At 35.5% G+C, this 12,859-nt stretch overlaps 2 protein-coding genes across 2 annotated transcripts; one reads left to right on the top strand and one right to left on the bottom strand.

Moving 5' to 3' along the window:
- Window positions 1-51: 51 nt before the first annotated feature.
- washc3 (WASH complex subunit 3) lies at window positions 52-3,532 on the top strand. Its single transcript, XM_028043981.1, has 7 exons — window positions 52-230; window positions 1,117-1,215; window positions 1,309-1,374; window positions 1,455-1,592; window positions 2,274-2,393; window positions 2,484-2,548; window positions 2,636-3,532. Exons 1-7 carry the CDS (start codon window positions 180-182, stop codon window positions 2,721-2,723), a joined length of 627 nt encoding a protein of 208 aa, XP_027899782.1. The 5' UTR covers window positions 52-179; the 3' UTR covers window positions 2,724-3,532.
- Window positions 3,533-3,764: 232 nt separating this feature from the next.
- dram1 (DNA-damage regulated autophagy modulator 1) lies at window positions 3,765-10,112 on the bottom strand. Its single transcript, XM_028043980.1, has 7 exons — window positions 9,793-10,112; window positions 8,178-8,245; window positions 7,859-8,001; window positions 7,599-7,776; window positions 7,427-7,485; window positions 5,607-5,699; window positions 3,765-5,534 (listed from the first exon to the last, which is right to left on the bottom strand). The coding sequence occupies exons 1-7, from the start codon at window positions 9,921-9,923 to the stop codon at window positions 5,496-5,498; spliced, it is 711 nt and encodes a 236-aa protein (XP_027899781.1). The 5' UTR covers window positions 9,924-10,112; the 3' UTR covers window positions 3,765-5,495.
- Window positions 10,113-12,859: the final 2,747 nt, after the last annotated feature.

A 12,859-nucleotide genomic window follows, 5' to 3' on the forward strand; every position in this document is an offset into this window, starting at 1 on the left:
AGGTGGTTGTTAAAGTCGGATCAAACGATTTAAAAACAAAAATCCGTCTTCAAAATAAACACATTTTGGTTGCGTCATGACGCAAAGGTCACGCATTTCGGAGTCACATGAACGGGTCACAGCTTTCAGTCTTTCCTCCCTTTAATATCTTATTTTATCTACAGTTTTGAAAACCCGACATGGACGAAGACGGTCTGCCAATCGTTGGTTCTGGAGTTGATCTCACGAAGGTTCGTGTTTTAAACTCCTTGGTTGTCATTTTAAAAGCTGACCGAGGAAGTAGAAGCATGACAAAACAGTTCGTCTGTTCAAGTGATGTTTAGGATGTTCTCGGTTTCTGCAGGGAAAACTTTGGCTCGTTTGTAAGTTACTTATAGTTGTCCACTTTTAAATTATATTTAAATATTAAACTGTCATCGGTTATAATCCGTCATTCATTGTAATCTTTGTCTTCCGAAAATATGGCAGTTGAATTTTTCCTACTTTTTTGAGACGTTGCAATAAACGTCAACGTATTTTATTTGGATTTTATGTGATGTGCCAGCACAAAGTAGCAACTAATTGAATAACTGGAAGGAATAGACGTAAATAAATAATTTTTGAGGGGTGGGAGAGATCTTAAAGTGCGTCCATTTCAAACTCAAATTCATAGATACATATTTATCCCAAAGGAATAATTAATGTTGTCTTAACTCATATAATCTAATTGTCTTCAAAGAGTTGTTGTGATGTGGCCAAGTAGGATCTCCTGTAGCAGTCAGTGTTGCAGTAAATCTGAAAATGGAAACACTTTTTTGTCACATAATCACCAACCGGAGGTTGCCACTGGAACAAACCACAAAGAAGAGGACAGGAAGTAGTTGGAGGATCACTGAGTGGCATGTTTTAATGACTTATCTGTGAACAGTGTTATTCATGTGTGGTTACAGTTTTTTATTTAATGGAAACACTGCAATTGCGAAGTTGTGTGCAGATTTGAAAGGGAAACCCAGCTACTGTCTAATGATCATCCTTTCTTTATGTCTGTTTGTTATCATAATTTTTTAGACACTTGTACTTGCAGATTTCCTTTCAACCATGAGTAGAGTCCTTCATCTCTGCTTTCTGCTGTCTTAGGTTCCTGCGATACAACAAAGGAGAGTCGTCGCCCACCTCAATCAGTTTGTTGTGCACACAGTTCGCTTCCTTAACCGATTCTCTACTGTGTGCGAGGAGGTTTGTGCACTTCTTTTCTTTCTCTCTACTTCAGGAAACATTTATTGTCTGATTGAAGTCACTAATCATCTTATTTTAACCCTTCCACCACAGAAACTTTCAAATATTTCCCTTCGCATACAACAAATTGAAACCACTTTGTGTATTTTGGAGGCCAAAGTAAGTTCTAACATGAACAACAAGTAGTTTTAATGAATGTTTGCCATTTTGTTGATGGATTTATGGTCTACTCTGAGCAGTTATCATCCATCCCTGGACTGGAGGAAGTCACAGTGGATGGACTCAACCAGCAGCAAAGTGTCCAGTCTAATGGACCGGTTAGCGCCAGTCAGAACCAATCAGACGGCGTAACAGCAGGGGGAGCTCCTCCCTCACAGGTAGGAAAACAGACCCAACCACAAACAAATTTATTGACTTATTACAAATATTTTTGCATTTGATTTTTAAGTGCTGTAGCTGCAGATTTAAGAGAAAAAAAATAAAGTTACTGATCATTATTTAAATGTGCACAAACTTTTATTTCTTGTAGTTCAACTCTAAAGCATTTTTAAAAACCAAATTCTTAATTTTGCAGATAATGTTCACGTTTTAAAAAAAAAAAATTCCTTGTAAAACCAATGTTCTGTTGAACCGCTGGTACAGAATATGAGTAAATTTATACCTCTATTTTAATAGATTGGTTGTTTTTTTTCACACATTCTCACCTTTATTGCATATTTTTGGGTTAAAATAGAATTCAGAAAAATTAAAATGAAAAAAGTGGAAATTGGGCAAAAAATAAAACAGATTTAACACGATCCTATATTAATTTTGAAGAATTTTCCAGTCTTTTTGGTTCCTTGGTCCGTTCCTCTCAGATGAAAGAAAATTAATTAGATGGATAAAGAAAAAACTCAAATATCAGAAAAACAGAAAACATGTTTTGGTTGGAATTGTTGCCGAAATAAAAACTCTTGTTTCTGTATTTGAATGCAGTTGCATCTTTCACCGTCAAATTATTGTGTGTAGCAAAGGCTTCTGGTTTTGTGAAGAACTGTTTGCGTGTTTTTGTGCTGCAGCCCGGTCAGAGTCACCCAGAAGCTGCACCTGCACCAGAAAAAGCAGAAGTGGTTCCAGAGAATGTCATGACTGTGGCTAAGGACCAACGTTATGCACGTTACCTGAAAATGGTTCAAGTGGTACGGTGTTTTGTAATGTAACTATTAAAAAAAATTTCATTAAAGAAAATATGGGTTTTTAAAAATATTTTTAATTATGTGTTTATCCAGGGAGTACCGCCAATGGCTATTCGTAATAAAATGCTTATGGAAGGTTTGGATCCCAACTTGCTTGAGTAGGTTTTATTTTTTAACTCTTAAGTCTCAAATTGACAGTTTCCTGTCAAATAAACTTGAATTTAATGATATTTTGCCAACAACAGCACACCTGACGCGCCGGTGCCTGATGGAGCAGAGAATGAGGATATTTCTGCCACCAGCTCTGACAGCGAATCATCGTTCAGCGACTGATTTCTGCCTCTGCACAGCTCCATGTTCAAGGCCGTCCGTTGCAACATGCGCATCCTGCAGGCTGTTTGCTGCTGCAGGTTGTGAAAACGTTCACATGAAGGTGCTTAAATAATTGCAATTCTTCTGGAAATGGTCAACAATCCCTTTGCTGCTTGTCAGAAGGCTAACTTTATGTTTGTTTTTCAGTTGTTTGGAATTATTTTGGATTGAATCTGTAAAACTTACAACGTTCAAACACAGTACCGTTTGTACGATATGGTAGTTGGAGTCCTGCTTTCACATAAAAAGCTACTATTTCTGTTCAAGTTAGTATTAAGAACGACGCAGTGGGAGATGAACTTTGACCTTAGGAGCTATTAAACATTTAAATCAAGTCTCTAAATCAGCACCACCTTTAGCGCTGTGCAGTGCATTAAGGTTTGGCACTGAAATACGAAATCCTCATTATTATTAATGCTGGTTTGAACTGAGATATTTGCTGCACCAGGAAACCAATTGTAAGATTTACCAGCTAAACATTTCTCTCTGTGGTATTTAGGATTAATTTGGCTCATATATCTTGCAAAAAAAAATACAGTTACTTAAATTTTTTAATGAGGAAATTAAAAAGATTTAAAGCATTTTCTTAATTTCATGACATTATGAAACTGGAGGTGTTTATATTGGGGGAAATAAATCTTATCCTGTTGCACAAACTTGACTATGATATTTAGTACTTGGGTGGACATAAAACCAAACAATAATTAGTTTAGTTTTATGTTATTTCATAATTATTATTTCAATGTGAATTAAACATAAATTCTTCTTGATGTTGCTGTGTGAGTCAAAATAATTCACCTTTTTTTTAGTTATAGGTAATGAATGCATTTTCTGGTTGTTGTTCTTCAGTAGCATAATCATTTAAAAAATGTTTTTCATATTAAGGCAACCAAACCTTTTGGGGTTATATAAATAAATTAATTGTTTCTTGCACTGAAATATCTGCAGCTCTAGCAGTAAACTTAGTAAACGATTTTTAGTTATTGCTAAAGATCTATTTTCTTTACAAGTTGATTTTCTGTTTCGCTTTATTAGTATGAACTCTTGTGTTTCCCATTTTGAAGCACAAGAGAACTGGGTCTTTTCGTCACATCAAATTTCAGACTAATTTAAGACAAGTTAAAGAATTATTTAAAACATGCAATTGCGTTTTGAGTTCCTATAAATTAGAATATGCTGCTGCAATTTATTTTGAGTCTTTTCAGACATTTTTACAAGGGGTCAGTAAGTTTGGAGTGCAATGTATTACTGCTTTATTTAGTTAAAAAACATTTTTTTACCAAACCTTCTGTCTTGTCAGGAGGAAAAGCACTAACACTACATGAGCAGTCACTAATTAAAGATATAAAATATAAAGAAATGCTGTTGGTCTCCATTAAAGATGAATGTATTGATACAAAACGTGCAGTTTATTTGTCAGATGTTTAAAATAATCTTTACAGTACATTTAGTCAAAAGTACGACAGTAGTTTGCTGGATACAGTTAGATTTTCTCTTGTAAAAACATTTGTAGTGAAGGTGAGTTTTGTCCACATTACCTGGAAAACTGTATAGGATGACTTATACTCATAGTTTGAACAAAAATAAACATCTAAGTACAAAAACTGGATGAGTTTATATGCAGACTGGACATGTTTCACCTCTTATTGTCACTGAATAACACAAGAAAGGCACTTTATTTCTTAAATATATTCCATACCGTACGTTTTTATTACTTTGTGTCACAGTAAGTTTTCAGTCTTCTTGATCAACTTTAAGGCCTCCATGTTGGTGCTTAAAGTTCAGGAAATGATTGACTTTTTACGCAGCATATATACAGTATATATCAGGTTCCTCTGCTGTCAGCGATCTTTGATGCATAAAAACCTTAAAATAAATTAACCTTTGGTTGCAGTAATGTAATCTCACACTGAAAAATGTAGAAAAATCCAACCTGAAGTTTGAGCATAAGCATTGAAAGATTCTCAACACTAAACAAATTTTATCCAGTGTTAAGAAATTGTTTTACCACCAAAAAAGAAAAACTTGGCACAATTATTTTCCTCCTTAACAATTCCTATAAATAAAAGATTAAACATTTTTGTCTGCTCTACCTTTTGAATTGATCAAGTATCTACAGTTTCAATAAGTATATTCATGACTTCCTGTTTCCTTAGGGCATAGATTTGACGTGACGCGCTTGGCTGCTTTTTAAAATGGTAAAAACAAAACATGCCATTCAAGTAAAACAGGATAGTTACAACTAAATACTAGTTAAAACTTGCTCCTCTCTTTTAAAAATTATAAACTAGAGGAGGAACTTCTCATCTTGTAACTGTGCTACTGCAACAAAAGTTTAATTTATTTTTAAAAACTTGAACACAGTTGTACAATACTTGTTAAGGAAGCACCAAATATAAGAACCTCGATTCAGTTTTAGCGGTTTTTCCATTTTCCCTCATGCGCTGCATGCGTCACATGTAAAATGTGTGATGAACTTCTCTTATTAGTGGCCACAGGTCTGTGGCAACAGTCAAAGTGCAAAGTGGTGCTTAAACAGGAAAAAGTTAAAACTCGTATAAAATGATTGTATAAAAAGGTTAAAAAATAATAATAATACACCAGTAATGATCAGACATAGAAAAATATTATGTGAAACAATTCAAGTGATAAAAATATCTGATTGTATAAAAAGCTCTGGTGCAAAAAATTACATAAAATATACAAATTTATTGAAATTAAGTTGGTGATCGTCTAGTCCTCATATTCTGTCCTCACTTGCAACTTAAACGTCTGCAGGAAAACAAAAAAAAAGCTTTTAGAAAACAATAAAAAGTGAAAACCTTTCTGGCTTGTGATACTCACTTTGAAATCGTCAATGTATGTGAGGAAGAAGCACACGAAGCTGAAGGCAACGATCCACTCGCAGACGGCACTGGCGATGTGGAACGGATAATCCTGCATAGAGTCAGATGTGAATAAGCCACAGATACACACAGAAATATCTGAATGACCGAATTAATGAGGCATAGATCCAAAAATATTCCATATTTTCACTCTTTTTGTATGGAATATGAGCATACTTTTGGCACTATTGGAACCCCATATTTTTGACCAGATGACCCATTTAACAGAATAGAACCCACAAAATAATGGAGACCTATAAATATCTGATACAATGATGCTTTATTAAATATTAACTAAATATTTTAGTATTATTAAATAATGTTTCCAAACTTTCCTAAACTTGAGTCAAACTCGTTCATCTTTTTTTAATTTACCCGCGTAATTAAATTGGCTTTATGGTAATATATTTTTATCCTTTGATTTTTAATTTATATGGCAACTTTCTAATGATGAGGCTTTCCAAAGTTCCTGACAAAATAAGTAAAATAAGCCCCCGTCTTGCTTATGATGTGAGATGTTGATTCAATATTTCCACATTTACTTGATACACTTTTTTGTGAAGTGCAGCACCCACACATCATGACGCTGCCACCTCCATACTTCACAGTTCAGATGGTGTTTCTCAGTCTAAGTTTCATGTTAATCTGGATTTTGTATTTTGTGATTATTTATTGTTCTCTCAATATTTTTGCTCCAGATTTAGTTGATTCTTTACTTTCCAGATTCCTGGCGTTCAGTTGTTTCTTTGTCTCATTTATGTAGTTAGATTAGAATTGGTCTCTTATTCTTCAAGTGTTTTTTTCCTCTAAAGCACAGGGGTCAAACTTAAGGCCCTGGGGCCAAATCTTGTCCGCTGTACATTTTTATGTGCGTATTCCTTACAAATATTTCTAAATCTGTAATTCTGATTGCAAAAATCCACTCAAACGATTACAAAAATCCTAGAGGGGAAGCTGTTTATTGATATTTTAACAGTTTAATGGGTTTTATCAATATATTCTGGCACATCTGGCCCTTTAAGAACATTCAGATTTTTGACACCCATACTCTAACAACAGACATTTTGCTTGATCGCAGTTTTCTTCCTGATATCTTTGCTAAGTTCGTTTGATTTTTCAGTGTTTGTGGTGTTGCTTTTTAAATACATCCATATGTGTGTTTCAAATTAATTAAAGAAACTTACAAAGTGATTAAATTCCTCATCTGGGTTTCTACTCACTGATTAAAAGCATAGTAATCTTAAAGTATAAATAAAAACTTCTGAATTTAAAGACAGTAGAAAAAAGCTATTCACAAACAGCGCTGGTCTTTCACAATGTGACTTTTGTGGCTTTTGCTCTGGTTTGTATATTTTGGATAGATTTTAAAGACATAAACAGATATTTTTTTCTAAAAATAAATACATACGGTCTTTTTTAAATCAATTAACAGAAAGTTTAACTGCTCTTAGTGCCAAGATAAATTAGTAAGTATAACAAGGTGATGGAGGAGAAAGGAACATATGGGTTAAATTTATATCCCTGTCACAGTGTTCAACATTGTGCATGTATTAATAAAGTGTTGCAGCCAGGGTTTTATGCATATTTTGCAAATAAAATATACATAATGCTTTTTTAACTTAACCTCAAAGCTTCAGTGGCTCAAAACTCGCAAACTATATTTCTCACAGTTTCAGTCGAATCAAGTGCAGACTACTAATCAAGGTGGGGGCAGGTGTTACTTTCATTCTGACAGTAAGAAATATTAATGAGGATTACAGAGAATAAAAAACAACCTACCTTGTCAGATGTGTGCCTGTGGAGGGTGGTTTGTTTAACAAAATACGCACAGATCACAGCTGAGCTATTGGTGAAGGAAAACTTGCACAGAGCTGATAACGACACAAACACACATCATGCAGATTAAAAATAAACTTTGACAAACCAAACCAAGCAGCTCCAACAAGGATACTGGGAAAAAATGCAACTCCAGCAACTATTGCGATGAACAAACGGAATCGACACACACAGATGGACGAATCATAAGGAGACGCTTGTAAAGATATTACAGACTGCAGGATTATGTAAAGAACACCAGAGACGAAAAATACAAGCGCCCCGAAATCATGGACTGGCGTCACTGCTGTTTCCTGCAGGTAAAAAGAATTTAAAAAAACAATTAAAGGTCACATTATGTGATATTAAATTCTTAACATGTGGAGGAAGAAATACCTGGAAAGTAGCAACGATGCACATCCCAAAACAGGCGGCAAGCCCAAACACGAGCCCGGCTTTATTCAGGCACGGTTTGACCAGGCTGTTCTGCTCAGTCAGCCTCTCCACATACTTGTATCTGGCGTATATGGTGGCAGTTCCTGGGCAAAAGTCACAGCGCATTTAATGCAAAGTCAAAGAAAGGCTTGCTTTCATTTTCAGGATAAAAAGGGGAAATGTGTGTAACATCACTGGAAAGCTTGGTTCCTCCCTTGGGAGAACCCAAAGTTGCGTAATTAAAGCAGATGCTCAGTGGGAAATCATTTTTAAAAAATACCTGCGCATGAAGAAATGAAGGTCATAAGGCCAAAAATGCAGCTCTCAGGTGGATTTGCACCCGTATCACTGAGAAAACAAAAAAGTTTTTTACAGTTTGTACATACTTTATCTAATATTTCAACAAAACGACCGGAATTTGCTTCTTTTTTTTTAAGTATAAAAACCCTAAAAGCGTAGCATTTATATTCATTTTCAGTGCCTAAACCTTTCCACACTTAGAAACTAACATATTTCTCCATTCTTTGCAAAACAGCTACACATTTGGGCTTATGTTTGGACTTGGACTAGACCATTCCATAAAGAGAATATGCTCTAATCTGGACCAGTCCAATGTAGCTTTGGGTTTTTCGGCTCACTCTCAAGTCTAAATTCTTCTGAAAAACTGACCAACTTCCCTTTGTCTGCTGTAGAAAAGCAACCCATAGAAAACTGCATTTATACTGAAAATAAACTAAATACACACAACTTTTTCAAGACGATTGTTTCTTTAGATTTAAAAAAGAGGTATCAATATCAACATTTGTGAACAAAAACACAAAATATTACCAAATACTTTTGGTCTAGTTAGAGAAAATATCTTAATACACTTTAAATAAGACAATAATAATAACATTTCAGCAACAGATGAGCTAGTTTTAAGTAAATAATTCCTTAAAATTTATTAAAAAGTGCTAGCTCTTCTAGTACATTATCTCATACATGGGAAAATGTTTTGATATATGTGAAATAATCTGCCAGTAAAACTAACTACTACATTTTTTGATCAATATTAAAGAATTATTTACTATAATTATTTGCTCCTATATCTTGTAAGTTAATTTTGTCTTATTTCAAGTGTGCTAAGATATTTGCGCTGGAAACTAGACCAAAAATACTTGGTAAGATGTTGTGTTTTTGCCGAGTACTCTATATTTTTTCAGATTTTTATTGGTTAAAAATCTGGAAAACAATATCTTTTCTTTATTACTATGGGAAAGCAGATGTAACATTGCAACTTCCTGTCATATTTCTTTTATCTTTATACGTTGACGGCTATTTTATGATTAAATTAAAGTTAAATTGATTTGATTTTAGAAACATAAGCTGAGAAAAAGATCTCCATTGCAATAATCCTAATAGAAATAGGATTTTTATTTGTTTGTATAAAATTAAACAAATTTCCAGCTCCGTTTCTTTGATTTTTCTATTTATAAGCTTCTATTTCAAATTTAAACTAAGAGTATACGCAAATACAAAAAATAGCACTGTTTTATTATTAGAAAATAACTGTAAAAATAACAGATGTGTACGTGCAGCTGGAGCCGAGGCAGCTCTAAATAACTTAGAGGAAAACGAAACTAAAGTAGCGACCATAAATCAGAGTTAGGAAACCTGCTTTGTTCCCCCTCCTCCAGGGGGTCTTTGGTGCTCTAGTGTCCCTTATATGAAAGTAGGCTGACAGGAAACGGGGGAAGACGTGGCAAATGTCACCGGGTCCGGGAATCGAACCCTCGACTAGGACTCAAGGTCTCCAAACGTGGGTCGCGCTATCCCGTACGCCACCAGAGCACGCCCGGAAACCTGCTTTGTTTGATTTTTTCTTCTTCTTCTTAAATATGACAAAAGAAACGTACCTTATATAGGGGAATATAATGTCCACATCGCCTCTAAAGAGCGCAATAATATAGGAAACGATGAAAGTGCAGGAGGACCAGACGACCAGAAACGCGGGCAGGAAGCAAAGCCCCTGCCTGAACCAGAACATCTCCAGAGGTTTTCAGCGCAACCTTCAGCAAGCTTCGCTCCCTTTGAACGCGAGCAGAGGAAACACGGCCATACAGGAAGAGATGGAGCTAAATGATGGGAGTTATTGTGATATCACTTATCGGCAGACAGTCACATGCTGGGCTGAGTTAACCAGAATGAACCTGCAGGTTGTGCGCCGTCGGTGTACTGTAAAACTCTTCCCCAAAGCGACTCCCTGCGGGCCCGCCTACACACACGAACCGTTACCACTCTCTTCTTCACTGCTTTATTTCCTTTTTACAGCCAGAGCTGCCTCTGTGCAGTTTGATTCTGAAATGGCGCACTTTGTAGCGCAACCAATAAAGTCAATCTTGAGTTAAAATTGATTTTGCGGAAATTTGCACACACACAAAAAAAACAACCTTGCAGGAGGTTTCATTGTCAATTTGTCGGTTTCATGTGATTAACCAACAAAATGTAGAGTTTAAGGAAAATGATGCGCGTTTTTCCAAAGTTTTCGCAGATAATTGATCTGAAAAGTGTGGCATGCTTTTATATTTAGCCCCATTTTCTCTGCCACCTCTTAATCCAGAGTTCTGAAACAAGGACCGGCGATATGGACCTCGAAGTTTACCGCAATGTTTTGTGGTACCATTATGATGATTTTTTTTTTTTTAACATAAATGACAGCATTTATTGCACCACAAACACAAATATTGTTGTTGAAAAACATTTCGATTTGAAATAAGCATCTTCAGGAGTTTGCTTGCACTTCTTATGGCATGAAGATAAAGCATCTTAGTGATTTGTTATCTCCTTTTGAAATAAATATCTGCACAAGATCAAACAAGCACATGAGTCTAGACTTGGACAGCTGACAGGAAATGCAGCTATCACATGAAATAAAAGGACAGGATTACACAACTCAACCAGAAAAAAATTTCCTTCTGATATGTGTTGGATGTTTCCCAAAAACAATAAATGGGAAGATTGTTAAACAGAAACTAAATAGGTTTTCTGTCTTAAAACAGAAAACTGAAAGTAGTGCGCTTTAATGGTGGGAGTTCCACAAATTAAAGAAATGAAACAACTGGCAGAAAACAGAAGTCCGTACTGTAAGAAACCAGCTCAGGAATTTTCAGAAATTAATCATTAATCAGCACTTTGGAGATGATGCAACTTTTCATCAAAGGTTGAGAGTAGCTGCTCTATTTTCTGTTGTTTTATTTTCCCTTAAGAGCTTTAGTGCTGGGGGATTTCAAAAGGAGAGTTTTGAGATATAAATGTGTCTAAAAATAACAGGACACAGAGTAGTGGACTGGCTCTGAGGTTCTGTTGTTGCACAAACTCATTGAAGGCCCAACTCGGCAACTCTTTAAAAAATAAACATGTTCTTACTCAGGCTTGATAACAGGAGGCTGAAACTAAGAAAATCTTTGTTTACTTAGACAGATAACTCCAAACACTGGAGTATAACATTAGAAGACATAATTATTTACACTTTGCTTTTGCACATGTGCAAAATTTGACCTTACTCATGTAGATCCTGCAAGGTCATTGTGAGCAAGATTAACATTTCCTCTCATTGGGCAACAACATCAGTTGTGTTTCCTGTGCCTTATGTTGCCCCAATGTGGTCTTAAGAAAGCTAATTTGTTGTTTAATACACAATAACACAATCGGAGTTATAAGAGCTGAAGATTTGACTTCATCTCAAGTTTTATCTCAGGTTTTAATACATTTTAAAACTGCTATGACTTCAGCACTGCTCATGTTTCACAGGACATTTTAAAGAACAAGATGCTTCTGTAAAATATAAGCTAAATACATGTATATTTGTAGAGAAAACAAGACAAATAGATGAAGTGACACATAAGGCTTTTAAGAAAACATTTAAGATGTTGTTTTTTGTGGCAGAATGTGTTTGATAAAGTTCAAAAACATTTCTGCTTTTCAGTTGCTTCAACCCACAACTGTTTCGCAACGTTTGGCTGCTATCTTTTATCTGAGATGGCTTCGTCCCCTGTGACGCTGTTTTTGAGACTGTTGAGGAAAAATGATTATTTTTAGTGCTTAATACAGTTTATCTTACGGCATGTGTAAAAGGTATATTCAACACTCTTATTTTGAACAAATTTCTTTATTTTGAACAGGTTTGTGTTGAGCATTCGGGATTGGGCCAGATGAGCAGGCATTCAGACAAACAGGGGCCAAATGCAGATCTCTCAATGGGGCCTCCCGCTGTGCGGCCAGAGCACACGAGGCCATAAAATTAGCATATCCTGCAGGGCAGAATCACTGGAGCTTGGGGGAGAGAAGCCTGTTCTGTTCCCAGCAGATCAAAAGCCTGCCAGAAACCAACATCTGGGATGGTGTGAAACTTAATACAACATAGAAGATTGAAACCGCTAACATTTAATTTCTAAGACATTTTTCTAAGTATTAATACCATGTTTTTACTGAAGATTGTATTATCTCATTTTAAAACTACTAATCTAGCAAAGGATGTATGTATTTGAAAATTGTACTATCTGTGACTATATCAGAATCAAATGGAAATTGTTTGAATGAAAATGTTTTGTTTAGTATTAGAAAATTGCTCAGGATTTATGTTAAACGGGGTTTGTAAAGGTAACCTTTCCTTAAACCAAAATTACTGGATGTAAGTCTCTTTGAGAATCTATGTAAGAAGAGACAACGGGAGAGACTTCGGATTTCACAGGTATCTGTGAAATCTTATCTCAGGTTTTCTGTACCCAGAATGACCGTAGAACCACAGGGGGTCAGGACGCAGCTGTTCGCTCTTTTGTTTTACCAGAGACCAGATGGCCCTTTGATCTTTGCCGTAAATTAGGGGGAGTTCCTAAGTTTTTCTGATTGTCCAAGGTAGCTTCCAGTTGGTCAACTAAAGGAATGCCTTAATTGAATATATTATACAGGAAAGACACACCTTTA

This window comes from Xiphophorus couchianus, chromosome 17 (genome assembly GCF_001444195.1).
Source record: "Xiphophorus couchianus chromosome 17, X_couchianus-1.0, whole genome shotgun sequence".
NCBI lineage: Eukaryota > Metazoa > Chordata > Actinopteri > Cyprinodontiformes > Poeciliidae > Xiphophorus > Xiphophorus couchianus.

What these genes read in the sequence shown, in the direction of transcription:
- dram1 (XM_028043980.1), bottom strand. Translation starts at nt 9,923, where the DNA reads ATGTTCTGGTTCAGGCAGGGGCTTTGCTTCCTGCCCGCGTTTCTGGTC. An exon ending in ATTATATTCCCCTATATAAG is followed by an intron (nt 8,246 to 9,792) that starts GTACGTTTCTTT and finishes TTGTTTTCTCAG; the next exon opens with TGATACGGGTGCAAATCCAC. An exon ending in CATACATTGACGATTTCAAA is followed by an intron (nt 5,535 to 5,606) that starts GTGAGTATCACA and finishes GTTTTCCTGCAG; the next exon opens with ACGTTTAAGTTGCAAGTGAG.
- washc3 (XM_028043981.1), top strand. Translation starts at nt 180, where the DNA reads ATGGACGAAGACGGTCTGCCAATCGTTGGTTCTGGAGTTGATCTCACG. An exon ending in TCTCTACTGTGTGCGAGGAG is followed by an intron (nt 1,216 to 1,308) that starts GTTTGTGCACTT and finishes CTTCCACCACAG; the next exon opens with AAACTTTCAAATATTTCCCT. An exon ending in TGTGTATTTTGGAGGCCAAA is followed by an intron (nt 1,375 to 1,454) that starts GTAAGTTCTAAC and finishes TACTCTGAGCAG; the next exon opens with TTATCATCCATCCCTGGACT.